The sequence below is a fragment of the Pygoscelis adeliae genome, unplaced genomic scaffold (genome assembly GCF_000699105.1).
Source record: "Pygoscelis adeliae isolate BGI_AS28 unplaced genomic scaffold, ASM69910v1 Scaffold394, whole genome shotgun sequence".
Lineage (NCBI taxonomy): Eukaryota > Metazoa > Chordata > Aves > Sphenisciformes > Spheniscidae > Pygoscelis > Pygoscelis adeliae.
In genome coordinates, this window is record NW_008824666.1 from 553,732 (window position 1) to 579,599 (window position 25,868).

Consider the following 25,868-nt stretch of genomic DNA (forward strand, 5'->3'; position numbering starts at 1 on the left):
TGCTGAACCAGTTTGCATCAGCTAAAGCCATGACAGTCATTACACACTGAGCCAGATTTTGAAAAAAAAATTGCAGCATCCGTGCACTGTGCCCTCTGCAGCCAAGTAACAAGTCAGCTACATTTTTGTGTACATATCCACCACAAAATGATGATAGAATTGTAATTCTATTTAAGGACAACCTCACATATTCACAAATATAGCCCTAGAAAAGACCTAGGTTACCCTCCTATTTTCCCCACTCAAATAAAGTGAGAAATGAAAATCCTAACTTACAGGAGCCCACAGAAAGGTTTTGGAGAGGGAGTAAAGTGGTTGGGGCTTTTGTTTGTTTGTTTTCTGTATAGAAACACATTTTTTCATAGTTACGGCCTCATTCTATTGGAATGGAGTGGAAATTAGCCAAAAGCGGTAGTCTCTCTGCTGCAGTAGGAAAATCCTGTTTATTATTACAACAGTTTGCATTTGCTGTGTTACAAGCTTCTCTTTAACAGTTTTGGTGATGTATTACAAAAGTAACGGCGTGCAATCTTAGAGACTGATTTCCAAGACCTCAACTGCCAAGAAATCAGACTTCGACCCCTGATGCTTTCCCATATTTCCCAAAGTGTTCAGTATCCAGAAGCGGCCTTTGTTCTAGTGGGAACAAGTGAGCTCTTTGTCTTTTTTTTTTTTTTGTATGCCATTCCACCCTCATATATACCACACTGTACCTGGGGACGAGAATATAGCAATTAGGCACAGCCCTCTTGGTTAAACTGTACTTTCTAAACACACTGGAATGTAATCATTTTAAGAGCTCCTGAGTTGAGAGCCCGGGACACACCCTGCATTCCACCTTTGGGTAATGTGATTTATTTCCAAAGCCATGAACATGAGCAGAGTTCAAGGCTACGACCTTGCCTCCCGTCTGGTGCTTTAAGGCAATTTGTATTCCCGGAATGGCAGGAGGGAGCTATTCCTCCACAACTCCAAGTCCAGAGTCTCCGGTGGACTCTGCCATGGGGCTGCTTGTGTGTAAAAGTTAGGAGGTGTTTTTCTTGTCCTGGAAATAGTCTAGCCATGCCTTTACTGTGACTAGGGATAACTGGGTCATTAACATTCTTTGTATTTCTATATTGTGTAATGTGTCACTGTGTAGATAATTGATCTATCTCCAAAACCATTTGAGTTGTCCGCATAGTGTAATGCTTTACTGTTCAGCCGTATTAGCTTGGGTCCCGGAAGCGAAATAGCCATGTTAACATGTTCTCAACAGGGCTAATTAGTCTGGGCTCAGAGCCATGCTCGTGCAGCTATCCTGCTTCCAGTTCTGGAGGCAACTCATTCCAGACGAGATTTGACTTACTGTGTATTACATGCTTACATACTTTCTTTGTCACCATAATATTGCCTAGCCACAATGCTAACCATGGGTTGAGGTTTTTTGTTTGTTTGTTTGTTTGTTTTTAATTTCTCCATGATAATGATTAAATCCACTTTGAAAATGTCATCCCTAGAAAAACTTTGGCCCTTATTTGCCCATTGAGTATCTTCGCAGCAGCAGGGCCTTCAGCAGCCAGCTCCTCTTGGACTTCCAAATTTTATATTTGACTATTATGTGCCATTTGAAAGTTTTCAAATTATGTAGAAAAGCAGATGCTCATCAAGATGATTTCATTTTAAGGGCTGATGTATTGGAGACAGGCCAGTTCCATATAGTGTCTGCTTCTAACTGTGATGAATTAAGATATAACATGAGACTTTGTCAGGTCTTTTGGTCCAACTTACCTTATTGGCAAGAGTACAGGCATGAGTATAGGAAGTTTTGTATATTTTTGTCCCTCATGGGTGTGTTTCAACAATATAATCGGTGTTTTTTTGAGGGGGGAATTATGATTTGCAGATGAAGCAAAAATATGTAAGTTAGGCTTAATATAAAGAGGTGTGACTGAATTTTACCGAGCCTCAGGGAAAATTAAAAAGAAATTGCAGTGTCAGGATAGAGCTCTAAAAACTGGATTATGGAAATGCAGCTGCACAACCTCTGAAGCAAACTCTGGAAATCATCCTAGTTGCCAGAGAGACTCATTGCAGAAGACGTTGTCAGTAACCCACTGGCTTGGAAGTGGGAAGCCTGCAGATTTAATTGGAATGGAGTTCCTATGTTTAATCCGAAGTCCTTAACTTCAGAGTGCTTTGATTCAGATGTTCAAATATCTCTAAGAGTAGCAAATGATGACTTTGTGATTTTGGAAATTTTCTGATGTGATAAAATTAGCTTCCTGGTTTTTTTTTCCCATCAGTACATTTAATATGAAAATGTACCACAGTTTGCAGTTCAGGCTTTGCTGTTGTTGATTGAGTACATTATAAATGTAGATGTTTCAGGATGCTAAATTCTAAAGGACTCCATAAGATGTTGACCTACCTTTGTTTTTTGGTCTCATGCTTTTCCAGCTCTCAAACTGTGGTTGTGAATACTGAGGTCACGCTGCCCCACACTTTAGGCACTTGCATGTATCCAAGCTAAGAAAATAATTATCAGAGATTCACTTCAATCAATAAAGGCAGATGACTATTTTGGAGAGGAAGACTCCTTCCATCTTCAACCCAAATCACTCTCTGAAGGACATATTTTCCACTGACTACAAAGGGAGCTTTGCCCTACATGTCCTGTAGGACCCCATTAGGGTCCCTGGCATGTGAAATCAAGGCGTTCTTATTTAAATAAGAATGTGAAATTCTGAATGGCAAATTCAGGCCTATTTGTTCTGAAAAAAAACAGCCTATCCCTGTGCTGCGTCTCACACTGCTTCACTTTCAAAATGCTATCAATGCATTCAAACCATATAAATTCTGGTCTCCTATTTGACATTAATTGCATGATCCATCTAGTCACTTGACATGCCTGTAGGTTCATGATCAAGAATGCTATATTTCATAACCTGAAGGTTTTGGGTTTTTTTCCCCTGTCTTTTTATATCCTTTTAATGTATTTATATCATATAATTTATATTAAGTATATATGAAAGTTCAGATGAGAGATAGGTAAAGGCAAGTCAAACACTCTGGAATAAACCACAAACAGATTATACTCAAAATTTAAGGTAGATTTTCCCGAGAATTCCTTAACATTTTTTATTAGTTTAGCCATCACCCTTTGCTCACTTCAAATTTCCATTGAAGTTGGAGTGAACAGCCTAATGATGGGTATAGTAGAGTACACCTTCTTTGTGACAGCCTTTGAACAGTTTTGGGGATTGTTCTTGATATTAGCAAACCTGTCGGAGGTAATCTTAGCAGAACTGCTGAATGGCCGTGCGGTAAAATGGCACTTTATCACTTATAAGCTTAATTTATTATTTCATTTGTCCCAAATCACATTCAAACTTGCTGTTGTTATCTCCCTCTCTTTACCTGAGCCTGTTAGTTTCTGGCTTTTGTTTTTTTCATGGTATGCTTAGTAACAGTCCAGAATTTTTCTTTGCTGTATAGTTAGGTTTTCCAGTTTGGGTCCCATCCAAAGATAATTCAGCAGAAACCTCTGGGTGTGATGTTTAAATCCAAAATAAAAACATTTTCCATAGTGAACCAAACAGTTACGCATGCTTCATGTGAGTACATTGCCATTCTGAATGAAATAACAAATCTGCTTGAGGAGCAGGAACTCAAAGCTAAACCGCTGTTTCTCTCGCTCATAGTTCAGACAGAGGGCATTTCCACAGTAGATGTGGCCTACAGTCCCGTAGTTTTTCTATGGTTTTCAGTTGCGATGAAGACCCTCTTTCTCATTGTCTTAATGCCTAGAAATAGGTGAATTCCCAGAGTGGCATCCTTACCCATGGGTCTCATGTCAGCTTTCCAGTGACACGGGGTGTGTGGTCAGGGGACTGGTTCATCTTGCCATACATACAGCTACTTGAGCTTCATTCTGGTTTCATGCCAAAGGCTTCCCTGGTTCAGTCCTGCAGGTCATTTACTCATTTCAGACAAGAAAGCGAAAAGCAGGCTTGACACTAGCCACGGCACTCCCGCATGCCGCTGACTATAGAGATGTGTCCCCCTCCTGCCTAATCCTGCTGCCTAGATAGGCAAGGGCATGGTTTGAGACAAATGTTTAGCTTTTCTGTTTGTCTTGGTTTTGAGATCTATATTTGACCCTGGTTGTGCAATCAACTTTGGACGTGCCCAGAACTGAATGAATTATTTGATCCACAGCCTGTAATCTTAGTCTCTAGAAGATACTTAACCTCTCCAATTCCTTTTGCAATGAGCAGTGTGGTTTACACCAAGGGAATGAAGCCAGCCAGAGCAGTGACAGTTTATGAGATCTGTAAATATACTGCACTAATGATGACAACCCTTTAGTCTTAGTGCCTGACACGGTAGCTCTGTCTCAGGATGGGGAAAATAAGCAGGAAGCCAGGACAAGCTGTGCATTAGGTTTTTGACTGTGATGGACGATGATTTCAGAAAGGTGTTCAGAAATGATGAGTCCCAGGGACCAAAAAGCATCCTGGGGTTTTGGACATCTGTACCCTAGACTGAGTTTTCTGTTTAAAATTGTGACGGTGTTGAGCTTTCAAGAAAGGCGAGAAAAATGATCATAGAAGGATTCTCTGAAAGCAGGTTTGCCTAGGGGAAAGCTTAATGTTCAAGCCACACAAATCTAGAGGAACTTCTGATTATACTTTTGGAGGAGATAAAGGGCACGCAGCCTGCACGCTGATGGTCTGAGGAGCACTGTAGAGATACCAGGCTTATGCATTACCCTGGAAATCAGGAGGGCTGAGTTTATTCCAGGCTTTCTTGTTGAGGTGATGTGCAACTGTGCAGTTCCTATCAGGGGTCTGTACATGTTTGCACCTTTCATTCTGTTGTCTAATTATGTGCAAGTACTATTACAGTGGCAGAGCCCTTGCAAGGCACAGGCCATAGGCTGAAGAACTGCATCATTCTGCCGGGTTAGACTTGATAAGGGACATAGTTTTGAGTAAGTATGTGGTACTTGAGGCTGAGTCCCACTCAAATCCTCATCTTTGGATCAACTAGTTCAAGCAGCAGAAGTAGTATACGCTAGCAATATCCACAGTGCCCAAAGGTTGGTGCCATCTTATATGAAGCAATATGCAATCCTACAGTGAGAAGCTTTCCTCATGAAAGGTTCTGTAATCTCATAGAAACAGCAGAATTACTAAACAGTCACCACTCTCACTGTCAGATGGGGACTGCAGACACAGAGGTGAACTGACTTTCCAAAGTTTATTCAAAGTATCCATAGCAGAGCAGTCAAAGATCTAAGATCACATGTACTTCCTCTCACTTGTTTGTATTGCAAGTGTATTTTTATTCTCTCTCAAGTGACACTTCATGTGTTGCTTGATGTTTTTGGATCTGACCCATAGCCTGCTGAAATCATGGGAGGAATCTTTCATCTGACATCAGTAAGGTTTGGACAAGAAATTTTGAACCTGAATTCCTGAATGAGGAAATCTTACTTTCCTGTGTTAGGTCAGTACCTAACAGAGTTGGGTAGGGCCAGAATATGCAAAGTAAAATGAAATAATTAAAAAAGAACTATGAATTTGAAGACAGAAGTCCAAAGAAGATTGTTGGCTCTTTCTCCATTTATAAAGTCTGCTAGAAGGGTTTTTTTTTTCCACAGTGTAAGGCTTTGCTGCTGGGGATGCCATTTGTTTCTGGTGTCTTTGTAACATAGCTAGGCTTCACACAAGAGAAGGGCTCCAGGGCCTTTTGCAGTTTCAGCACTTTCCCCCTCTGTTCTCCAGCATTTCCTTTTATTCAGGCCAGGAATTCACTTTGGATGGTCCTTCTGCACATTTTGCCACTGGGTCTAATTAATAACCTGCTTCTAGAAATTCCACTCATTGTCTTTTTTTTTTTTTTTTGTGATTTAAGAGGCTCTTCAGGATAATTACTGTCTTTAAAGTTTTATGAATCACAGAGTTTGACATCTTTGACGTTGATTGATTTTCAGAAAACTGTACTTTTTGTTCTAATGTTCAATTTGTCAGTGCTACTTACAAACAAATAAGAGGTTTAAAACCCCGAAGATGCAGATGTTCTTTAGCTTTGTTGCCATCTGTTTTCCTGCCTACTGGATTCCAAGACTAATATTTGTGCATTTTAATGAAACTACATTTATATAATGTATAAGTTACAATAGAATAGAAAATAGATACAACAGAAGATCTTTAATATAAGTTGATTTTTAAATCACTTGTTCATAGAGCAATATTTTTCTGATGGTTTTTATTTTCATGATAAACTTATCTTTAACTAGAGGGTTTGAAAAGCCTGTTGTTTTGCTCAGTTATACATAAATTGCAGATCAGAAAACTGAGATTTTCATGGAAATCTCCCAAGAAAGGCGTATGATATGACCTTAATTTACTTCACAAATTTTACATTGTAGCATTTAAACAGCATTCTTCCTGGATGTCATACACTTACCTGCGCCCATTGAAGTAGTACATCAGATATTTGAATTCTTAATGTAGTTTGGTAGAAACCTGGTTTCTCACTCCAACAAATTATTTTTTTGGAACCGGCTCATTGAAAAGGGTTGAAATTTTAGGATTTCAGCAGTATAAAAGTATGCCTGATTTATTAAAATCATATTGGATTACTTCCCCATTTATCTAGATAATTTCTGTGTTTAAATCTTTGTGATATTTTTTGGTAATATTTCTTCAACAGGTGACATATTGAACTGCCCACCTTCTAGTTGGCAATTATCTAAATCTCTAACTTGGGCAAACACAAGTAACCAAGTTTTTACAGGCACTTCTTTCTGTTAAAAAGAAGGTATTTCAGGCAGAAGTGTTGGTATCTGTTACAGCCTGTGAGATTACAAAGCAGTAAGTGCTAATTAAACCTTTATTTATATTCAAAAAGAAATACGCAGTCCTAAGTGCCTTCATCTGTAATGTAAAAAAGTTTATAGTAAACACTGCTAATCCAGTGTGCTTAGAAGTGATATTTTGAGAGATAAGATTTCAGATACTCATAGCTGCTTGCCTGTCACAAGTAGATTAGCCATATTTTTGGAATGAAAGGCTTGCTCATGCTGCCTTCCCCTTCTCTCAGCACTTAGAATTATCTTGTCTTCTTGTCTCATCTCCCTGAAATATTTAGGGTTCTTTGTCTTCAGTACCAGTATCTCTTGTCCAAAATAATTTCAGTGCATCCAGCTTACCACACACTTCCAGCAGGGTTGAGGCAAATCCGTTCTTGGTGTAAATCAGTCCAGCAGTTTTCTTACGATTCTGTAACTTTGTGTTAAATCCTTATTTCTGTTCACCTGCACACTGACTGGTGTCTGCTTTGGTGATTTTCTCTCTTCTATCCAGTTTTTCTTATCCACTGACTACCCAGCCTGTACACCTTATTATATTAATGTCATGCTCTACATCCAGCTCACAACATTTGAGCACATTAGTGATTTATTACAAACTGATATTATTCAGTAATCTTTTCCACAGAAGAGACTGTCGTCTTTCTGTACCAACCCAGTCTCAAAAAGATTTTGGGCCAATATGTCCTTTGTCCAACCTCTCAGAGGCCAATAATCATGAACTATGGTGGTCCAAGGAATCTGCAACAGAGTAGGCAGATACGATGCAAAGCTAATGAGTTCATGCCAAGATGGTCTGAAGGAAAGGAGAATAATCGCATGTTCTCCAGCACCTGAAGCCTCAAGATGTGTCAAAGACTGACCTGATATGCACCAAAAATAGTGTTAGGAAGGAAGGGCCTCACTTTCTTCAAAAAATTGATATTTCCAGAGCTTAATAAGACAACTACTACTTGAGAGTCCAGGAGCAAAGATATGCCTATACTATTAATAGTTTTTGAACCTCCTTGGCCTGAGCTGAGCTAATTCTACCTGTAGATAAAATTGCCATGGCGTTGTCAATTCCTGCACTGTCTCAGTCAGTGAATCCTGGGCATATATTAGGAAACCAAAGACATTGCATTATTCAGAGATGACATAAAGAGTTGAAGAGTATTATATGGCTGCTAATAAAAAAAAAACAACCAACCTCCCCCCCAAAAAAACCCCACAAACAAAACCATCCTCCTAATAAAATGTACATTTTGTTTCATTCACCCATGGCAGTAGGAAGAAGCATGTTGGAGGGTATGTCAGCATATTAGACGTGCAACTGTCTAAATCAGTGAAAGGTCTTTTCAGTCTCTCCATTTCTGAACCATGAATTTTTCACTCTCTGGCTTCGGAAGGACTTGGTAGATGATGGAGTGCTGGCTGGTCATTGAATTCCCCTTGCTCCTTTATAAACTGTACAGTGTTACTGGCAACTTTTAGATATGTAAGACACACCTCGTGAATGTCTGTTCTAATGTCTCTTAAATTCAAGTAGCATGGTTAACATTGTGTCCTGGCTTGAGAGTGAGGAAATATGGATACATCTTAAATCCAGTGGAATCTTACTTTAAAGCACATAGCACTTGCTAAGACTGCTTCCTTTAAACACAGTATTTGGTTCACACTACTCTTTAGGAACTCAGTGGAACTACTGATACATTTAAAATAAGCATTTGCGAAATGCTCCGTTGGATCACGGCTTAAGAGTGGTAAAACACAAGTACCTATTTTCCCATCTTTTGCAGAAGCTGAACGCCTGCAGTGACAGGAGCAGGAGCTAGACAAGGGTGATTTTTCCATTCCAGCCCCACCACGTCTTGCTTCCTCCCTGCTTTCTGATCCTAGCCAGGCAGTTAGACACATCTGAGAGTCCTGTGATGCTCCACTGCATCCACCAGAAATCAAAGTGGAAGCCCTGCAACGCGAGAATTGTTTGGCTAATCCGAATTGCCAGAGGAAGGAAAAGCTTAATGCTTCTTGCTTTCTAAGATTCTTTGTTGCATCTTTGTAATTGTTTGGTTTTAATTACACCACAAAGTTTATCTGCCATGCCTTTGAACAGAACACACACACGCAGAGCTTCTTTTTCCTATTGGCTTCATGCTGCTAATTTTGACACCTTTGTAATAAATCTGTTGGCTAGATGCAAAGCTTCAGGCTTGGCAGGACCTCAGGAAATCAAGAGAGGAGGTAGCAATTCCTGTAAGAACAGGAGTTCCAAAGGTGAATGATTAACAGGAATCATTTCCAACTGAGCTAACCTATTTAAAAGTAGCAAGTATATGAAAAGGGAAAATGGTTAGAGTGCATTACCAGAGAAGTGTTACTCCTTGTGAAGTGAATTTCAGCACTTAAAACCATCTTTCTGAATGCCTGTAATATTTACGACACAGCCCTGAAGGGCCAAATACAATCTATGGAAATACCACGTAATTTCCACCACCCAGTGTTTCCTACTGGCCTGTTCTATACCTTCAGAGTTGCAAAGCCAATTAACAAAAAAAGTGATTTCTCCTAATGAATCCAGAGGGGATGAATATTTATGACCAAATTTGTGGTGCTTCAATTTGCAGCACAGATCCCCTAAGCTTCAGAGTTTATAAATGAAAAGAACTAAGAACCTTCATGGGCTAATTCAGAACCTATAGCTGGGAGACTACTGTTGGTGATAACATTTCTCTTAAGTGTTTGAATTCTTGGTTCCTGCTGGAATATCATTGCCCTTACAGTTTTCAGTGTGAAGAAATTGGGGCCTAAATAGCATTATGGAACCTCAATAGATCTGTTATTTGAGGCCAAAGGAGACAGATAAATGTCATTCATTAGATTTTTCATGTATTCAATGGAAGGAGGTAAGTTCCTAAGCAAACTCCTAAAGCTTCTTAAAATTTAAAACTTTCTTCTAAGATCCACTCTCCCCACACCCCTCTACTGATCCAAGTCAGTAGAAGGACACGTACCCTTCAGAACGGTAATTCAAATTTCAAGTGACCCTTCATAGATTTTTTTTCTTTCTCTGGTGACTAAAGGAAATTTGGGCAAGTATGCTCATATCTTGGAAACCCATACTAAAATAAATGAAAAAAAAAATCCCTTTTGGGGAGGATAGACTGATATTTCCATAACAATGATTATTAAAATAATATGACTGGTTTTCCCTGGAATACATATCTCTGTACTATGTACACAAAACAAACAGCACAGTATTTACATTGCAAGAACTGCTGATGAATATAGTTTTTCTTTTTTGAGAAATCTATCCAAAATGTTCTGCATTAGTATTGGGTTTGTAAAGAATTCTTGAAGAACAACTGATTGCAAAAATTAGCATCACAGGGAACCGGAAATCACATGATATAGACAAATGTTTTCACAGCATTCCAGCTGTAGAGCTGGTGAGAGAACTTTGCAAACAGATTTGGGTATAATTAGGAAATTTTAGATGCCCACTCTCTGAGCTGAGAAGTGACTACTGGAGCTACTTATAAAAAGGCTGTCCTACACTGTTTTCGGGGGGAAAAAAAAAAAAAGAAAAAAAGACTTTGTTGTTGTTGTTGTGGTAAGATCAAGCTGTGGAATCTGAAGAAGCACAGTCAATACTGTGCTACCATTAACTATCATACGTTAAAACTCTTCTTATTTGTTTAATATTTAAATCTTTTAATTTTGTTTTTATTAGAATGATATGGGAGGTCAGAGGAGCCTAATAAACAAGTGGACTACTTTTCTGAAATCCAGGCTTGTGTGTTCAATACCTGGTCCTGAAGGAGCAGACACACATTTTGATGAGCTGCGTAAGTTGATTTCTCTTTAATGGTCTCTTTTGACATTAGTTTTGCTTGGGGTTTTTTTGTTGTTTGTAGAAGCAGTATGTCTTGCTCTGATTCTACCCCTCTTCCAAACAGTGCTGGTAATATCTCTGACTTTTATCAGAAGTCCCTGATTATAACTGGAATTAGTCTGATCAGAAATACGGGATTTTTACCTTTCACTCCAAAAGCTGGAAAGTGAAAATCTGATTCTGTATAAAAACCAGCCTATCTGCACATGGGCAAACTTCAGAATATTAGCACAATATGGCATCACATGGCAGAAATTAAAATTCAGACAAAATAAAGCTTTGTTATATATTTACAAATCTCCAAATTCTAAATCGTAAATGCAGAAATATTCACTGGATGTTTAGTTAGAAAAAAACCCAACATTTTTCTCATTGCAGAAGATATATTCTTACTTTCTACAAGAGACGAGAGAAACCCGCTTGTATATGGAGTCTTCACTACAACAAGGTATGCATTAGGATCACATTTGCCTCTGGAAACAAATGCTGCAGATCTTACTCAGGCCTTTTATTAAACCCTTCTATTACTAGATCCTGGTTCCTGAGAGCAGTGAGAGACTGCTTGAATAAGACGTGCAGTATAGGGGCTGTAGTCACTAAGGACAATATTTTCAGAAATGGAAATATAAATTATGTTGCTAAACCTTTGTGTGCCTGACTTTTGAGAGTGATTGTAAAAAATAATGAAAATTTAACAATCAAAAGCATGATAGTTGATTTCAACCTCATCTAGCTGAATTTACAAATTTCAATCATATTTATTGAGCAACCAGTAGTTGCTATTTAAGACAAATCATTGTTGTGAAGCATTATTTCTGTAAGCAACAACTTGACATCAGCTGTTTCTTAGGATCAAAACCCACTATAGTTTAAAGTGATATTTCAGTGTTTTAATAGGCAGGAGTTGATGGAAGAATAATGCATCTTTATCTCAAGGGGATAGTTTAATTAATTAAACCTCTCAGCTGCGATAGTGAGGTGCTCTATATAGAATTGTCAGAAAGGAAATAAAGAATTCTTTCTTTTGTCTCCAGAACCTTTGAATTAAGTGTAAATTAAGAACTAGCCAAATGCTGAACAGTATGAGTGCAATGAAAAATTGCCAAGGCACTCCTTAATTCAGAAGCAGCCACTACAGTGGCTCCATAGAATATATAACCACATAAAATATTTAAAATTAAATTAAATGTTGCACAATGAATTAAATGGTATATGAAGTAACTAAAGTACATGCCACTCAACAACATGGCATGGTGTTCTTTGGAAAACTGAACTATTTGGGATTTTTTTGAGAAAAATATATATAAAAAAAGGAAAAAGATGTAGAAAAAGAAATAAGTGTTCATTTCTATCTCCTTTTATTGTCTGTCCAATGCAACTTATAATTCTCAGGCACACCACCTGTAGTATCACTAATATACAGACTTCCAGGTGTGAACACAATGTAAAGGAATGTCCTTCATTTGCAGAAAATTCTAATCAGAATAGCTAATAAATGATAGCTGGAACCTGTCAGCCACTAGAAAAAATGGCAGTCCATCAAGTGGTCCCAAAGGCTAAGTCCAGGTTTCAACCAAGAAAAGCTTTAAAGTGTAATGACAGTGACATTAAATATCTGTAGTTATCAGACCTGTACCCATTGTCTGTTATTTAGCACCACTTATATCAACTCTCAGGTGTAGGATTGATCCAAACCCCATTAGACTCTGGAATTAGTTAGTTCACGGGATGAGGCATGCACTGAAGAGGTGTTTACAACATGCATATCAATCCATCTTCTTTTGCAGCTCTGTCTTCAAGGGCTCTGCAGTTTGTGTGTACAGCATGGCAGATATCAGAGCTGTTTTCAATGGCCCTTATGCGCACAAAGAGAGTGTGGATCATCGGTGGGTACAATATGAAGGTCGCATCCCGTATCCCAGACCTGGTACAGTAAGTGTCTCCTTAATTGCATACTTCTATTTTTACTCAAAAGCAATCATACTTCACACCCCTCCCTGGATTGGTAATTTATATTTTCCACTGAGGATGTTTCAAATTATCGTCTCAACCCTTTCCCTTCTCTTGACAGCTCAGACTTCTACTAACCCTTTATAGGTTTATATATATAAATATACATTTTTCCATGTCTCTGAGATAACATTGTGTCCAGACTGTCTGTTTCCTGATTGCCTCTCGTATTGTGGTCTCCTACTGTACAGCTGCATTTCTATCTGTTGGGATCACCTCTAAGGCATCAACACTTCATAAAAAGCCAAATGCATTTCTTTATGGAGTATTAAGTTATGATGAGGTATTTTATTTGAAGTCTTGTACTTCCGTTATCTTTGTGTCTGTTAAAATCCTGTTCCTTGAGATATGGTCATTGATTCTATTATGTGTGTGTGTGCATGTGTTGTGTTTTGAAGTAGAGTAAGGAGTTAGTTGCTGGAGATTTTATGTGATGAAAGATAAGTGATAAGAAGAAAAGGGAAGTTTAATATCTGGAACACCTCTAAATCCCAATCTCTCAGACTTCAGATGTAACAATCGGGCCAAAACAAAGAGGAAAATTTTGAAAGAGTTATTAAAGAATTCTTCCCCCACTTCTGTCTTGGTATTAAATTTGGAAAAGCACAGACCTACGTTACAGCTAAGAAAGAAAATGCAAAAAAGAAATTTCAAAAAAATGCATCTACTTTAAAAAAGTCATCACAACTTTGAGCAACTCTTCATACATAGAATGTAAAAGGGCAATGATTTCAGAGTAAGAGATATTATCCAGGATAGCTTTACATTATCTTGGTCAGGTATTCAGTGAACTAGTACTAGGCAGCTGCATAAGTCCAGCCAAGCACTCAGCTACTGAGGTTGGACTGCTGCTGGTGCCTTGCCTAGAAGCCATCTGGGTGTTTCTGCACTATTTCTCTGACATCAGCACTGGTGTAACCTTTGATTCAAGCCATATTATCTGGCTTATTTTGCTCTTCTTTTCACACCTTTCCTTGTGACTCTATGTTTTCTTCATCATCCTTCCAATGGACCCAACTGCATGGTCCAGACCCATGCTGTTTGCTGCACTCCGTGGTCCCAGACTTCAGCTGGTCAGGCCCTGAGCTCTGATTCCCTCCTCTGCTGCAGGTGAGTCACAGAGGGCAGGTCTTTCTATAATGACTAAGGCAGCTCCAGAGACTGATTTGGCCTGCCTAGGATCTGCACTGCCGGAGCAAACGCACTCCTAATTTAGACAATTTAGACACTGTAGGCTTACACATCTCTCTCTCTCATGCAGAATATGTAGTGCCCCCAGAAAAGAAGGTTACGTTTAATTTTTTTTTTTTTTTAAAGCATGTGCAACTCCATTACTGGTTAAGAAGTACAGATGAATTTAGTTTTAAGTACAAAAATGGTGCCAGTGAGAACAATAGCTGGTCCCATGGCATCTAAAGAGATTAAAATAACTCTCTTGAAAAACTCAGAGTGCCCCATAAGGATGAACACTCTGCACAGATAGACGGGTCATAAGCTCATTGCATTTTTGAGTGTATTAGCCATCACATGGTTGAGCTGGGATTCACAAGGAAGGAAACATGTCATGCCGAAGCATGTCAATGCTGATCTTTATCACTGATTTGAATATCCATGCTTGCCAGTATTTTAAAAGTTGGAAAGTTGAAAGATAAACGGACATTATCCATAAGCTGCCCCTTAACTCTCCAACTGCTTCCTTTAAGCACCTGATAACAGCTGTGAGAAAATGGTCTCATAAAAATCCTTAGGACCTTCATACCAAGTGGATTTCTGTAGGAGTTTGTCTGACCAAGGACTGAAAAGGGAAGTGGATTTTACTGAAGAAAGCTCTCGGAAGAAGGCTATCTGTAATATTTGCTATGTAGATAAGGTAAATGTATTGCTGCATAGTTACTTATCTTTCGTCTTAGTGAGCTGGGCTACTCTCAGACTTCAACATAATTCAGGCTCAGTTTAATATACGGTATCAAAATAAGAAGATTCATGCCATGCTTTCATCTTATAATGGGCTATGCCAAACCTCTGGATATGAGCATATTTAGGCTGGGATCTAAAAAAGTAGCACGGTGTTCAAAGGCAAGGAGAAGAAGCAGCGTGCTACACCCCTGCAGAACACTGCAGCGTGAATGCTGAAATGCTCTTCCTTAAAGATTAATTTCATCATTTCTTGCCAGCTATGGGGTGGTTCAGGAATGCTCAGAACAAAGCCAAAGGGGGATAATCTATCCTTTTTTAAGTTACTAGAGCATTTTTGAAATTTAAGCTCTACCTAAGTGTTGCCTACAGTTAGCATAGCCAGCCAGCACTGCCCTGATTTTATATTTCTTATATTTTAAGTTACTGGCAAAATCTAAAAATGTCTATACGAGGAAATGCGTTTCCTTTGATGCTTGTTTTTGAGAGAAGCATTGACTTCCTTTCAGCATTTATACAGAAGCAGGAGACTGCTTACCCTAATTTAACTTTCTGCTCAGCTGCCTTTATCTCCTAAGTAAATAAAGCTGTTCGCTATAGAGGCTGTGGCCACTTTGATACTGAAATTTTGACAAAATGCTTCCTGTGGCAATTTGTGTCGGAGATAAACTCCCAACATGACCATGATATCATGCCTTTGCAATGCTGAGCAGTGTGCAGGCAGCAGGAGCCCCTGCCTGCCCCAGGTCCTGGTGCTGTGGCGTGGTCTGCCTGCCCTCTGGCGTCGTTGGAAGACCCCTGAACAGGGTGACTGGGGATCAGACACGCTGCACACGATTGACACTGCAAAATGTACAGCTCTTTTACTCTAACTTCTCCCAGCGGTATTAAGAGCAAGTGGAAGTAATGGGAATTAAACAGAGGCAAGGCTTCAAATCTATTTCAAAAACATGCAGCAGGCAGCCTCGCCACAAAGGGCGATTTGAAAACCAAGGGAGCTTTTGCTCTGTCTTCTTTAGCTGTTTAAAAATTGGACTGGCTTATCTGCAGCTGTCCCCAGATAACAAATCCAGTTTTCTTCCAGTCTCTTAGGGTTTCACCCAGGAAATTATCCATTGATAAAGAAATCATCAAGGAGTTTCTTTAAAGTGTGTTCTGTATTCTGAAACAGAGTTTTCATAGTGCCCTCCCAGTAATCACAGAAGGCATTTAAACAAGATTTTCATGAATTAGGAGGAAAAAAACATTTCTAGCCTATCTATTTAGATGTAACCATTGCAATATCAGAGCAACTCACAGTGCCCATTTGGAAATTCTGATGGGATACAAAGGAGTCATCCTCATTTCATTGATGGTGAGTAAATGTCATTGAGGTCAGATTTTTAGAGGACTATTAGTGTTTAAAGATGCAGATTAGTCTGATCTGCTGCAGAACCTAGGACTCTGCTATCCAAGGCAACATGAAATATATTTGATAGATCTGGATATTTTACTAACTGATTTGCCAAAGGTTCAAAACAAAGCTCTGGATCAGCAAAGTAAGATTCTTGCAGTCTAAGTCACTTCTTGGCTACAAGAAGAAACAGTGCAGCACATTGCTTTTGTCCATTTGAAGAGTTCTATGTCTCACCTATTTTCAATCCAGATCTGAATATGGCCCTGAGCTCCCGAATTCTTTGTGTATTTTTTTAAAACAAGTTCTCTTATAAGCCCTCAGATTCTCCTTTTTCTCTTTTTCTCTCTCTATTGCTTTTTCTCCCTCTCTTCAGTGAAACTCCTTCCTTTATTTCTTCTGCTAATCCAGTGCACAGGCTGATCGAGATGTGGTGTCCATCCCATTGGGACTTGGCTAAGCCACAGAGAAATACTGTCTGCCAAAAAGCCTCCCCCTGTCCTCCTGTCTGGTTAGTTTTGCTGCTTTAATAAGCATGTTCATAAAACATTGAGGGTTGCACAGGTTTCCCTTGTTATTTTTAGACTTATCTTCCTCTTTCACCTGATCTTTTATGGGATAGGCTGCATTCTTTGCTTCTCTGATTCCTCTCTCCTTTGATCTCCCCACTGTAAATGGGGCTGCTTAATTAAGTGAAATGTTTCACTTTATGGGTTTATTTTCCTGAGAAAGCCTCCTCCACCTCCTCTTACTTACCAACCTCTTTCCCCAACATGAATCACCTTTCAATTCATAGCAGCCTTTCGAAATGCTGCGAACCCAGTCAGCTTTCCCGCTGGCAGAGGTCGGCAGAGAATTGCAAATTGCCACCTGCAAAGTCAAGTTCACTCACCTAGCCGGTCTCAGCCCAGTTAGCCTCAGATTAATGCTCTCTTATGTCAGCCTTCTCTATCAACAACACAGGTGTGTTAAATGGAAAAGCAATACAAACTGCTCAAGACAAATACTGGAACAGGGTAGAACAAATCTCGCACATCCAGTGGGATGCAAACTCTAAAAAAAAAATAATGGGGACTTCTATTTATCTGTAGGGATTTTTTTGTTTAGTTTGTGCTTTTTGTGGTGGGAGTGGAGTGAGGTTGATTCAATTTAAAATTTGCGCTGTTTGTCTCCTGAAGAACCTGAGTCATTCCCCTCTCCCTTGTCCTCTTCCAGGCTTGCTCTGAGTAGCTGCAAAGTTAGCGTGAAAGTCTCCCTGCTGAGTGTCCAGTCCTTCTGGCACAACCCATCCATCCTGTAGAGAAGCACTAAGGCTTTTTGCAGGCATGTCCAAATGCCAAATATATTGTGCAGCTCTGGTCAGACTACAGAGTAGAAGCCACACAGTATTTAGGCCACTCAGGAACCCAGGTTTCATCTTCAGAATGGCTTATGGTTGAATCTCCAATGGCACATAAGTGCTTACTCCCCGAGAGTCATCTCAGCTGTCATTTAATCCACAGAAGATCATAAACCTATAAGTACCCCATTTTTTAAAGTACTTCTGGGCATCTTGGAAGCTCACACCGGTCCTCAGTGTTACACCTTAACCCCTCAGGACTCATTTCTTTATAAACTCTACAAATAAAGTTCAATGCATTGGGTGTGTGGGAGGTCCCCATTTAACACAGAAGTGACTAGTTGAAGGTAGTTCTTCTTTCTCTGCTTTTTGCTTGATGGATTAGTGATAAGGGAACTTATTTAGAGCTTGGAATACTTTACATTTCATCGTAGGAGAATGCTGACTGCAAGGCCATATCTCCTTGCTGTTTAAATATTCATTCACTGAGAGCTTGGGAGCAAAGGATGATGTGGTAATTCATTCCCTCTGAGGGAGGGTCTGGTGCTCCAGTTCCTACTGCACTTAACATCAAATAGAGAGCTCTTCAGACGAAGACAGATCTTCTTCCTTCCTGGTTAACATCTGAGCAACATTCTTACTACTTTTGGCTAAGCTGAGAGGTAATCATCCCATGAAAAGTGAAACACCTTCAACAGGAAGGAGCGAGGAGCTCCCAGGATGGCTCTGGTCCACACGCCTGGAATGGAGGGACACCTCCCCTAGGAGGGAAGCCCAGACTAAGACATCTAATTCCCCGATACAGGAGAGATTTAAGAAATATTTCACTCCTTAATGTTTCACACTGCCTACTTCAGATGCTGCCAAGAGAGTGACTTGCTGGTGTGGTGCTTAGTTCTCCTTGTGAAATGCATAAAAATTCCCAGCCTGGACATTGCAAAATCCACCAGGCAGATGCCTACTGCACTCAATATTGTCAAGGCCTCATTGTGTATGTAGCCTATGGGTGTTTGAGTCTCATTTTTAAGTGGGTCTAAAGCTCAATATGACAAGTCACTTTTAAACTGGGATTTTCAGCACACTTGAAATAGAAACACTTTTGAAGCTCACAGGGAACAGCATTCTGTTTTAAAATTGTCAGTAGACAACAGCACTGCTGAACTAAAGATGCGTCATTAAATGAAAAGGATGTTTTTTTACATACCTTATAGCTAGGTTAGCAAATAATTGTCACAATTTTAATAGGTGTTAGATCCAGCAGCTCTTACTGACTTCAGTGGATGGTGTGAAGCACTATGCATTTTGGCAAATTGGAGGTTTATTTAGGAGCCTAACTTCTGGCACCAGCTTTTGAAAATCTTGGCCAGGGTTCCCACATAATGTTAACACAGTCACACCGTATGCTGAGTATTGTGTGAGATCTACACATCCAGCACTCTGCTAAGCTGCAAATTTAATAAGACGAGCAAAAAAAAAGAGAAAAGCTTGCATATGTACGGTGTTGCTAAGTTAGTGTGTATTTGCTTTTATTTGAGAAAGATTAACCTTAATTTACCACTTCCTGACTACATTTGGATACAAATAAAAGGTGACGGAATAAAAGGCATCTTTGTAGATCATCTGGGATCAGGACTTAGTCCAGGGTGACTATTGTCAAATCGAGCTCACACAGAAGGCAATGGAAGAACTTTAAGTAACTATTGAATTGATTATTTAAAAGTTTTGTGCCGCAGAGTTTATACAGCAGTTGAATAGAGATGCCCTTAACACTTCCAACTCTGTTTCCGTTGGGTTTGTTTCTTTTTTCTTTTTTCTGTTTTGTTTACTCTTCATTTCTTGACATGTATATTTGTATCAAGTTATTGTTCATGGCAGTGAAGGCCTAAGCAACCTCAGAAGAATAAATTATATGGTGAATAAGTTTCTTGCAGGATTCTTTTCTAGCAGAACTAATTTTACTAATTTAATGTGATTAATTTTTCTTGATGTCAGCTATCTAGAAGAAAAGCATCAAATCTGAGCTAGTTGTTTAGACTTCTCTATCAGAAAGAAAGAGATAGGCACGTCCTCTGTACAGTTCACACACAGCCAAAATTAGAATCTAGGTCAGGTGAGATGAATCCCACCCAGTTGCAAGAGCAGAAGATGATGAGAGAGCACGATGATGGTGTTATAAGAACTTTTATGGAGCCAGATTCTCTTGTAGTCCACATGAAACAACCCTGCCAACCTACTCCTGTGACATTTGATAAAAATGCAAATCTCTTATTGTCTGCAGTGGGAGATGTCACATATCTGAGACAGCATCTGGTGCTTATATGATGTCAATAAATGTCCTCTGTGAACTGGGCAGAGAACACCGATATCATTATCACGAGACATGCAACAGGATATGAACTCACATTTTCAGAGGTGAAAGGCTGCTTCACTCACCCACTTGGCCATGCAGCCTTTAACCATCATACGTCCTATTGATTGCTGTGAAAGGAAGCACAAGCTACAGGAATTGTTCCGCAACGATGGGTGGACACAGCTTTAAACAGCTGCTGCCTGGGGACTTTGCCAAAGGGTGGCCAAAATGAATTTTTCATTCCCCTGTTCCACCCATCATGCCACAGTGAGTGATGCCTCTGGAAATAGCTCCCTTGGCCAAGCATAACAGGGTCACACCTGCCCAGCTGTTCTTGGTGGTCATGCTGTCTTAGGATGGGATCCAAAGCCCACTGAAATAATTGGAAAAGGCCCTGTTGACTCAAGCGGATCTTTGGATCAGACACTTAGTCCTTGTTTCTACTAAATTAGCTGTGCAAGCTGGCAAAGATTTCCCTATATCATGCATGGTAGGGTTTGGGCCTTTGGGATTACTGTAACAACTTTATAGTTCCATATTGGTAGACATTTTATCCTAGTGGTTTTTAGTGAGTGATGTCATTGCTCTCATCTTCTTCTGTTGATGCATTTTTGGCAATAATCTAGGACAGCTTTAAGACCCGTGGGGCTACTCCCATTTTTCACATAGAAATAGACTTCTGGGATTGAGCTGTGAATAGGTGAGCAATCAGCGAATTTCCAGAAGATGCAGACTGTAATTCAGAGAAGCGAGAGAGAACATGAACCACAGAAAATGCACATATAAGGGAAAATCAACCTCTAGTACACAGTGAGGGGGAAGAGAGTTATTGCATGGTTGGGGAAGTGAAGAAGTGAGTTTGTTTCTCATCCTGTATAGAAGAAAATGATGCAAAATTTTGATCCAAAGGCAATTAAAGCACATGTGTTTCTTTCTATTGATTCCAACAAACTTTGGTTCAACCCCTGCAAAGATAAACGTGCTTTTGAAATCAGTAGGGTTTTTGAGGTCTGATTCTGATATAAGTGGCAAGGACTCAGACTTCGGTTGTTCTAAAGGTAAGGAGAAATGTTCATTCCTGAAGTACTGCTCATGTAGCAACTGTGCACGTGATTTGGTTTCTGTGTAGTTACTGTGCTGTCTGAATCATTTATCCTGTATTATGGTTCACTTTATTTTTTCACCCCAAAGTCTAAACTCTAAATTGTTTTTTTTTTTTGTCACAGCCTTTCTGTAGTCTCTTTTGTTATATAATACAAAAGCATGTATTTCTTTGTGAAATTATTTAACTGATATTGTTATCTTCAAAAACCAAGCTGACTACAGCCCACCTCAAGGGGGTAACCTTGCAAAGACTTTAATTTGTGAAAGCACTGCAGAAAACAGAATGTGGGAGATCATACCCAGCAAGCCAGAGGGTGGAGTTCTTATAGAAATGCTAGCATAAAGCCCCTAGGGATAACTCACTGCAATATATGTTTCCAGTTGAACTATTTTTTTCAGTGGGACTTTTCTTTTTTACTTGTATTAAACTGTATTTTCAAGGGATGTCCTTTGAGCAGTTATCACAGGACAACAATACAAACTCATCTTTTTTTTTCTTGTCAGTTCTTTCACAGCCGTACATTAAATTGTATACTGAAACAAAATGACTGAATATGCGATGGAATATATATTAATTCAAATTGGCACAGGTTTACTGTCCGTGGGAAAATTTTCAAAATCTGTTAGGTGATTCAGGAGCCTAAGACCTATTTTCAGTAAACAATTTCAGAGCCTTTATGAAGATGAGGATGCACAGACTTAACTTTTACGGATTGAAACAATGCTAAGGAAGTGAGCACTTGCACAAAATCTGTTAGGTCTCTAGATAGCCATAAAAATCAGTCCAAGCAAGGAATGGAAATAGGTTGTAGACTCTTAAATCACACAGGCTACAACACTGTTAAAACCAGAGGTCAGGTTCAAGTGCAGACCCATAGTCATTGTACTGTTTAATGCTAGGATGGGCTTTGCCATGGTTTAGGCATGCTCCAGACGGAACCCTCCCTGTGGCGGTGTTGTGGCTAAGGTAGACCAGCAACTGCCCTCAACAGGCATTTCAGATGTGGCCATAGATGTGGATGTAGAAGGTCAGCTGATCTGTGCTTCACTGGCCTGTTTTGTTTCTGAATATACAGGTAGTCTCTGATACTTTTGAGAATGTTATCCTCAGTCAGAAATTTTTGTTTAACTAGTTGCTATTGTCTTTGCATTTAGAGTATTTGTACAGGTGCATGTTCACGTAGAACTATATATGATGAGAATACTTCTTCATTGTATTAGCTGTATTTACTGCATGAAGCATTCATCCTCAGGCATGTGTACACAATACCTGTATGCACTGGGCAGAGGCTACATTCCCTTTTTAGCAAGCACTACCATAGGGTGTGCTGTGTGCATCCCTCAGCCCAGGAAGAGAACAGGCAGTGGAAACCCAAGGGAGAAAAGGGTCCAGGCTGGTCCTGAGCCTGTGGGGATGGATTTGCTGCTAGTGGCTGATGTTGTGTAGCTGTGAGAGGGGAGTTTGCCAGCAATGGAGGAGGGACATGCTCAGCCCTTGGCGGTGTGTGTGTGTTGTTCCTAATGCAAATGTTTTGGATAATGCCAAACCTTATGGCGGAACAAGTTCCAACTGCAAGCCCTTAACCGGCACCATAGATTGAACACATGTCAAAGTGGAGATTTGGGAATGTGAACTAAAGTAATCTATGTCAAAATTAGCCATGAAGGAGGATTGTAGAGCAACTTCACAGCAAATCTTAACTTTCTCCTGGCGGACTACAAAGGCATTATTTAATCACATTTCTTTCTTCACAGACTGTGTTATGGCTCCACCTGGCAGAAAACACAGGGATTACTTAGTTAAAAATAGTGTTAAAAAAGAAGCAATCAACAGTTTGTATGTAAAAGCTTGTCATGAACTTGAATAGTGTTTCCAGTTTGTCTTATTATTATCCAGGATTTGTAGTGCCCCATTAACACATCTAGATGCCTCCAGATTCAAAAAAGAAGCTTTCTCAGACTCAGATTAGAGACTAGGTGTAAAACGAGGGACAGAAAAGAGATACAAACAGCCATGGGAAGGAAAGCAAAGACAGGTGAGCATGAGAGATGATGGGTCAGCAACATGACTGACCTTGCAAATATGTTCCTGGGCTCACCCCAAAAGGCACAGAAGGGAAAAATTTGAAGGAGGTCGAAGAGGTAGATTTGTGGGTGGTCTTCAAGCAGGATGTGTGAGAACCAACTTACTTTGTGTAAGCCAAAGAAACAGCTGAATTGATTAGTTTCTCAGTATGGGTCTAATAGAGGTGGGAGCCAACCCCAACAATAAATGAGTGACACCGGGGGAGTGTCTGAGGGAGTGATCACTGTAGCAGTTGTCTGGACCAGAAAAGGATGAGACTGTGCTGTTCAAAGCCAGAGAAAACGATTGTCCTGGTTTCGGCTGGGATAGAGTTAATTTTCTTCCTAGTAGCTGGTTTGGGGTTTTTTCCGATTCTCTCCCCCATCCCACTGTGGGGGGGGGCAGTGAGCTAAGGGCTGTGTGGTGTTTAGCTGCCTGCTGGGTTAAACCACAAGGATGCTGCAGCGGCTGAGCTGTGGGCCTGGGCAAGAGTTTCAGCTATGTGGATAAGTAATGAAAGTCACTTCTGAGAAATAATGAGCTACAGGGATCATCTGGCATCTGGAGAATCTGCCTTTTTGAGAAAAAAAATAAACGGGAGGTGTAGGAGGTGCAGTTCACTGAAAAGTTACGGCCTCTGACTGCAGGCCATATACAGGGAAAAGATAGATGTGGGTGTTTCAGTCTGGAAAAATGAACGTGGTTAAAGCATTTACTAGGGGCCTTCTGCCACAGTAATTCTTGAGTGTATCTCCCAAGAGAAATCAAGCCATTAGTTTAACATCAGGTCATGCTGGTGAGGATCTTACCCAATTTTGGCTCACTGCATCAACAGGGCAGAAACTCAGCCTCGATAAAGAGGAGCAGAAATACAAAAAGCAGAAAAACCTTGCTCTGTGAGAAGATCCTGCACTTCAAATACTTGAGATTATCCCACGGTAGCCACCGGAGGGCACTCTAGACTTGCTGTTGAAAGCCCGTTACAGTGATAGCTCCACTAGTTTGTTCAGCATGTAGCAAATTTAACTGCATGTTGGTACCTGTGCCTTGAAATGAGAGCTAGCCAGCATGCCAAGTCTCCTTCACTCCAGACTTGATTTCCTTGTCTTTGTAAAATATCCAGGGTGATAAGGCGCCCGTGAGTGGGGCAGGGAATGAGGAGATGAAATTTGTTGCAGATGTACTGAGCCCATCATGAGAATTTCACCAGTTTTAAAGCAATGCTTTCCAAAAATGAAGTAATGGTGACCAAGTGCTGCTTTGGGATGAGAAAAATCACTGAGCAACCTGATTTCTTACTGGCTTCACAAGTGTTCTCACAAAAAACTTGATTTCTACTTGAATATGGATTGAATTTGTGACTTATTCATAAGATCAAATTTCCAAAGTGGCCTACACTGATGATATCTGTTATGGTATTATATACAAGTAGTTTCTAAATATTTAAAGAAAAATTAGATATTTTCATATATTATTAGATTGTTTATGGCTAAATTTTGCTGGCTCTGATATATGATTAAAAAAAGAAGTTCAAAGTGCATCACAGTACTGAATGTCAATAATAATGTATTTTTATTATTGGTGATAGTGGTGTGAATATTAAGGCATGTCTCATGCTCTCTTCAGGAACACTGCTAGATGAAGATACATAAAGGGTCTTGGTTATGGTCCTAAGGACCATTTGGTGACAAAATTAAAAAAAATTTGTGTAGCTTTTAGTAGTTTGTGTTTACAGATATATTAATGCAATAAATATCAATTAATTCACATTTTATCTAACATCAAACAGACAACTTCTTTTTTCTAATGCTGTCTTCTTTTCCCAAGTATCTTAGAGAAGCTAAGGAAGTTCATCTCCCCTCTAAGTTTTAATTTAGCTTATCAAAATCTCTGACTGAGAAAGAAGAAAAACGTATAAGAATTTTTCTTCAAAGCTTGCATATATCTAGAGGTAGTTGCAGGTGTGGGCATATAATTAACAGGAACGGAAGATTTATAATTCTGAGTAGTAGTACAAATGCATGAGATGATGAAACAAATTAACAAGTTTTGGGTGGTTTTAAAAGATAAAGGAGAATAGATGGGAGCAGCGTAAAGGAAAATGAAGATGAAGGGGAAGAGCTTTTTAAGAGAGCTAAACATGAAAAGAGAAGAGGAGAGAGTGCAGAAATGAGGGAGAAAATGACCCTTTGAAGAACCAGAGGAGCACACACCGCCAGTGTGCTCCCATGCTTTCAAATCAACACTGAGCTTTTTCAATTATAAATCAAATTACCATCCACTGGCAAATGTGCTTTACAAACCGGTATCACTGATCTGGACCAGGCAGCTTTCCTACTGCACAAAGAAACCTGCAGATTACTTGTGCTTCTTTCCTAATATTCCTCTCATCTTCTTGTTCTTTCTCTTTTGTTCAGTGTCCAAGCAAAACCTATGATCCGCTCATAAAGTCTACCAGAGACTTTCCCGATGAAGTCATTAGCTTTATTAAACGCCATCCACTGATGTACAAATCCGTTTACCCGGTGACGGGAGGACCGGTATTCACTCGAATCAACGTGGACTATCGTCTGACTCAGATTGTGGTGGATCACGTCATGGCAGAGGATGGGCAATATGATGTTATTTTCCTAGGAACAGGTATGAGACAGGACTTCCGCTATCATTCTGAACAAACCACATCCTTTAAGAACACTTTTACTCCATCAGGTCCTGAATAAACCTGTTGATTAACATCTTTTTCCTACACATGCAGCTTCGGGAAGCATTTAGATGCTCCTGATTCTGTATCAGGGCTTCATGCAAATGCTAAGATTAGATTAATTTGTCAGATCAAGAGATTGCTACTATTGAGATTTTAATGCCTCCTGGTCCCTAGATGATAAACCAGTTACAGGTCAGAGTACCTGGACTTTCTTACCTTCCAAGTACCATTCAATACCTGTCTTTACATTACATGG

At 39.7% G+C, this 25,868-nt stretch overlaps 1 protein-coding gene across 1 annotated transcript in view; it reads left to right on the forward strand.

Moving 5' to 3' along the window:
* SEMA3D (sema domain, immunoglobulin domain (Ig), short basic domain, secreted, (semaphorin) 3D) overlaps window positions 1–25,868 on the forward strand; it is a 102,557-nt gene that overhangs the window by 52,788 nt on the left and 23,901 nt on the right. Inside the window, exons 9-12 of the mRNA XM_009322863.1 lie at window positions 10,572–10,686; window positions 11,112–11,181; window positions 12,521–12,665; window positions 25,326–25,548. Of these exons, the coding sequence (XP_009321138.1) occupies window positions 10,572–10,686; window positions 11,112–11,181; window positions 12,521–12,665; window positions 25,326–25,548 (553 nt within the window). The remainder of the gene's footprint in view (window positions 1–10,571; window positions 10,687–11,111; window positions 11,182–12,520; window positions 12,666–25,325; window positions 25,549–25,868) is intronic.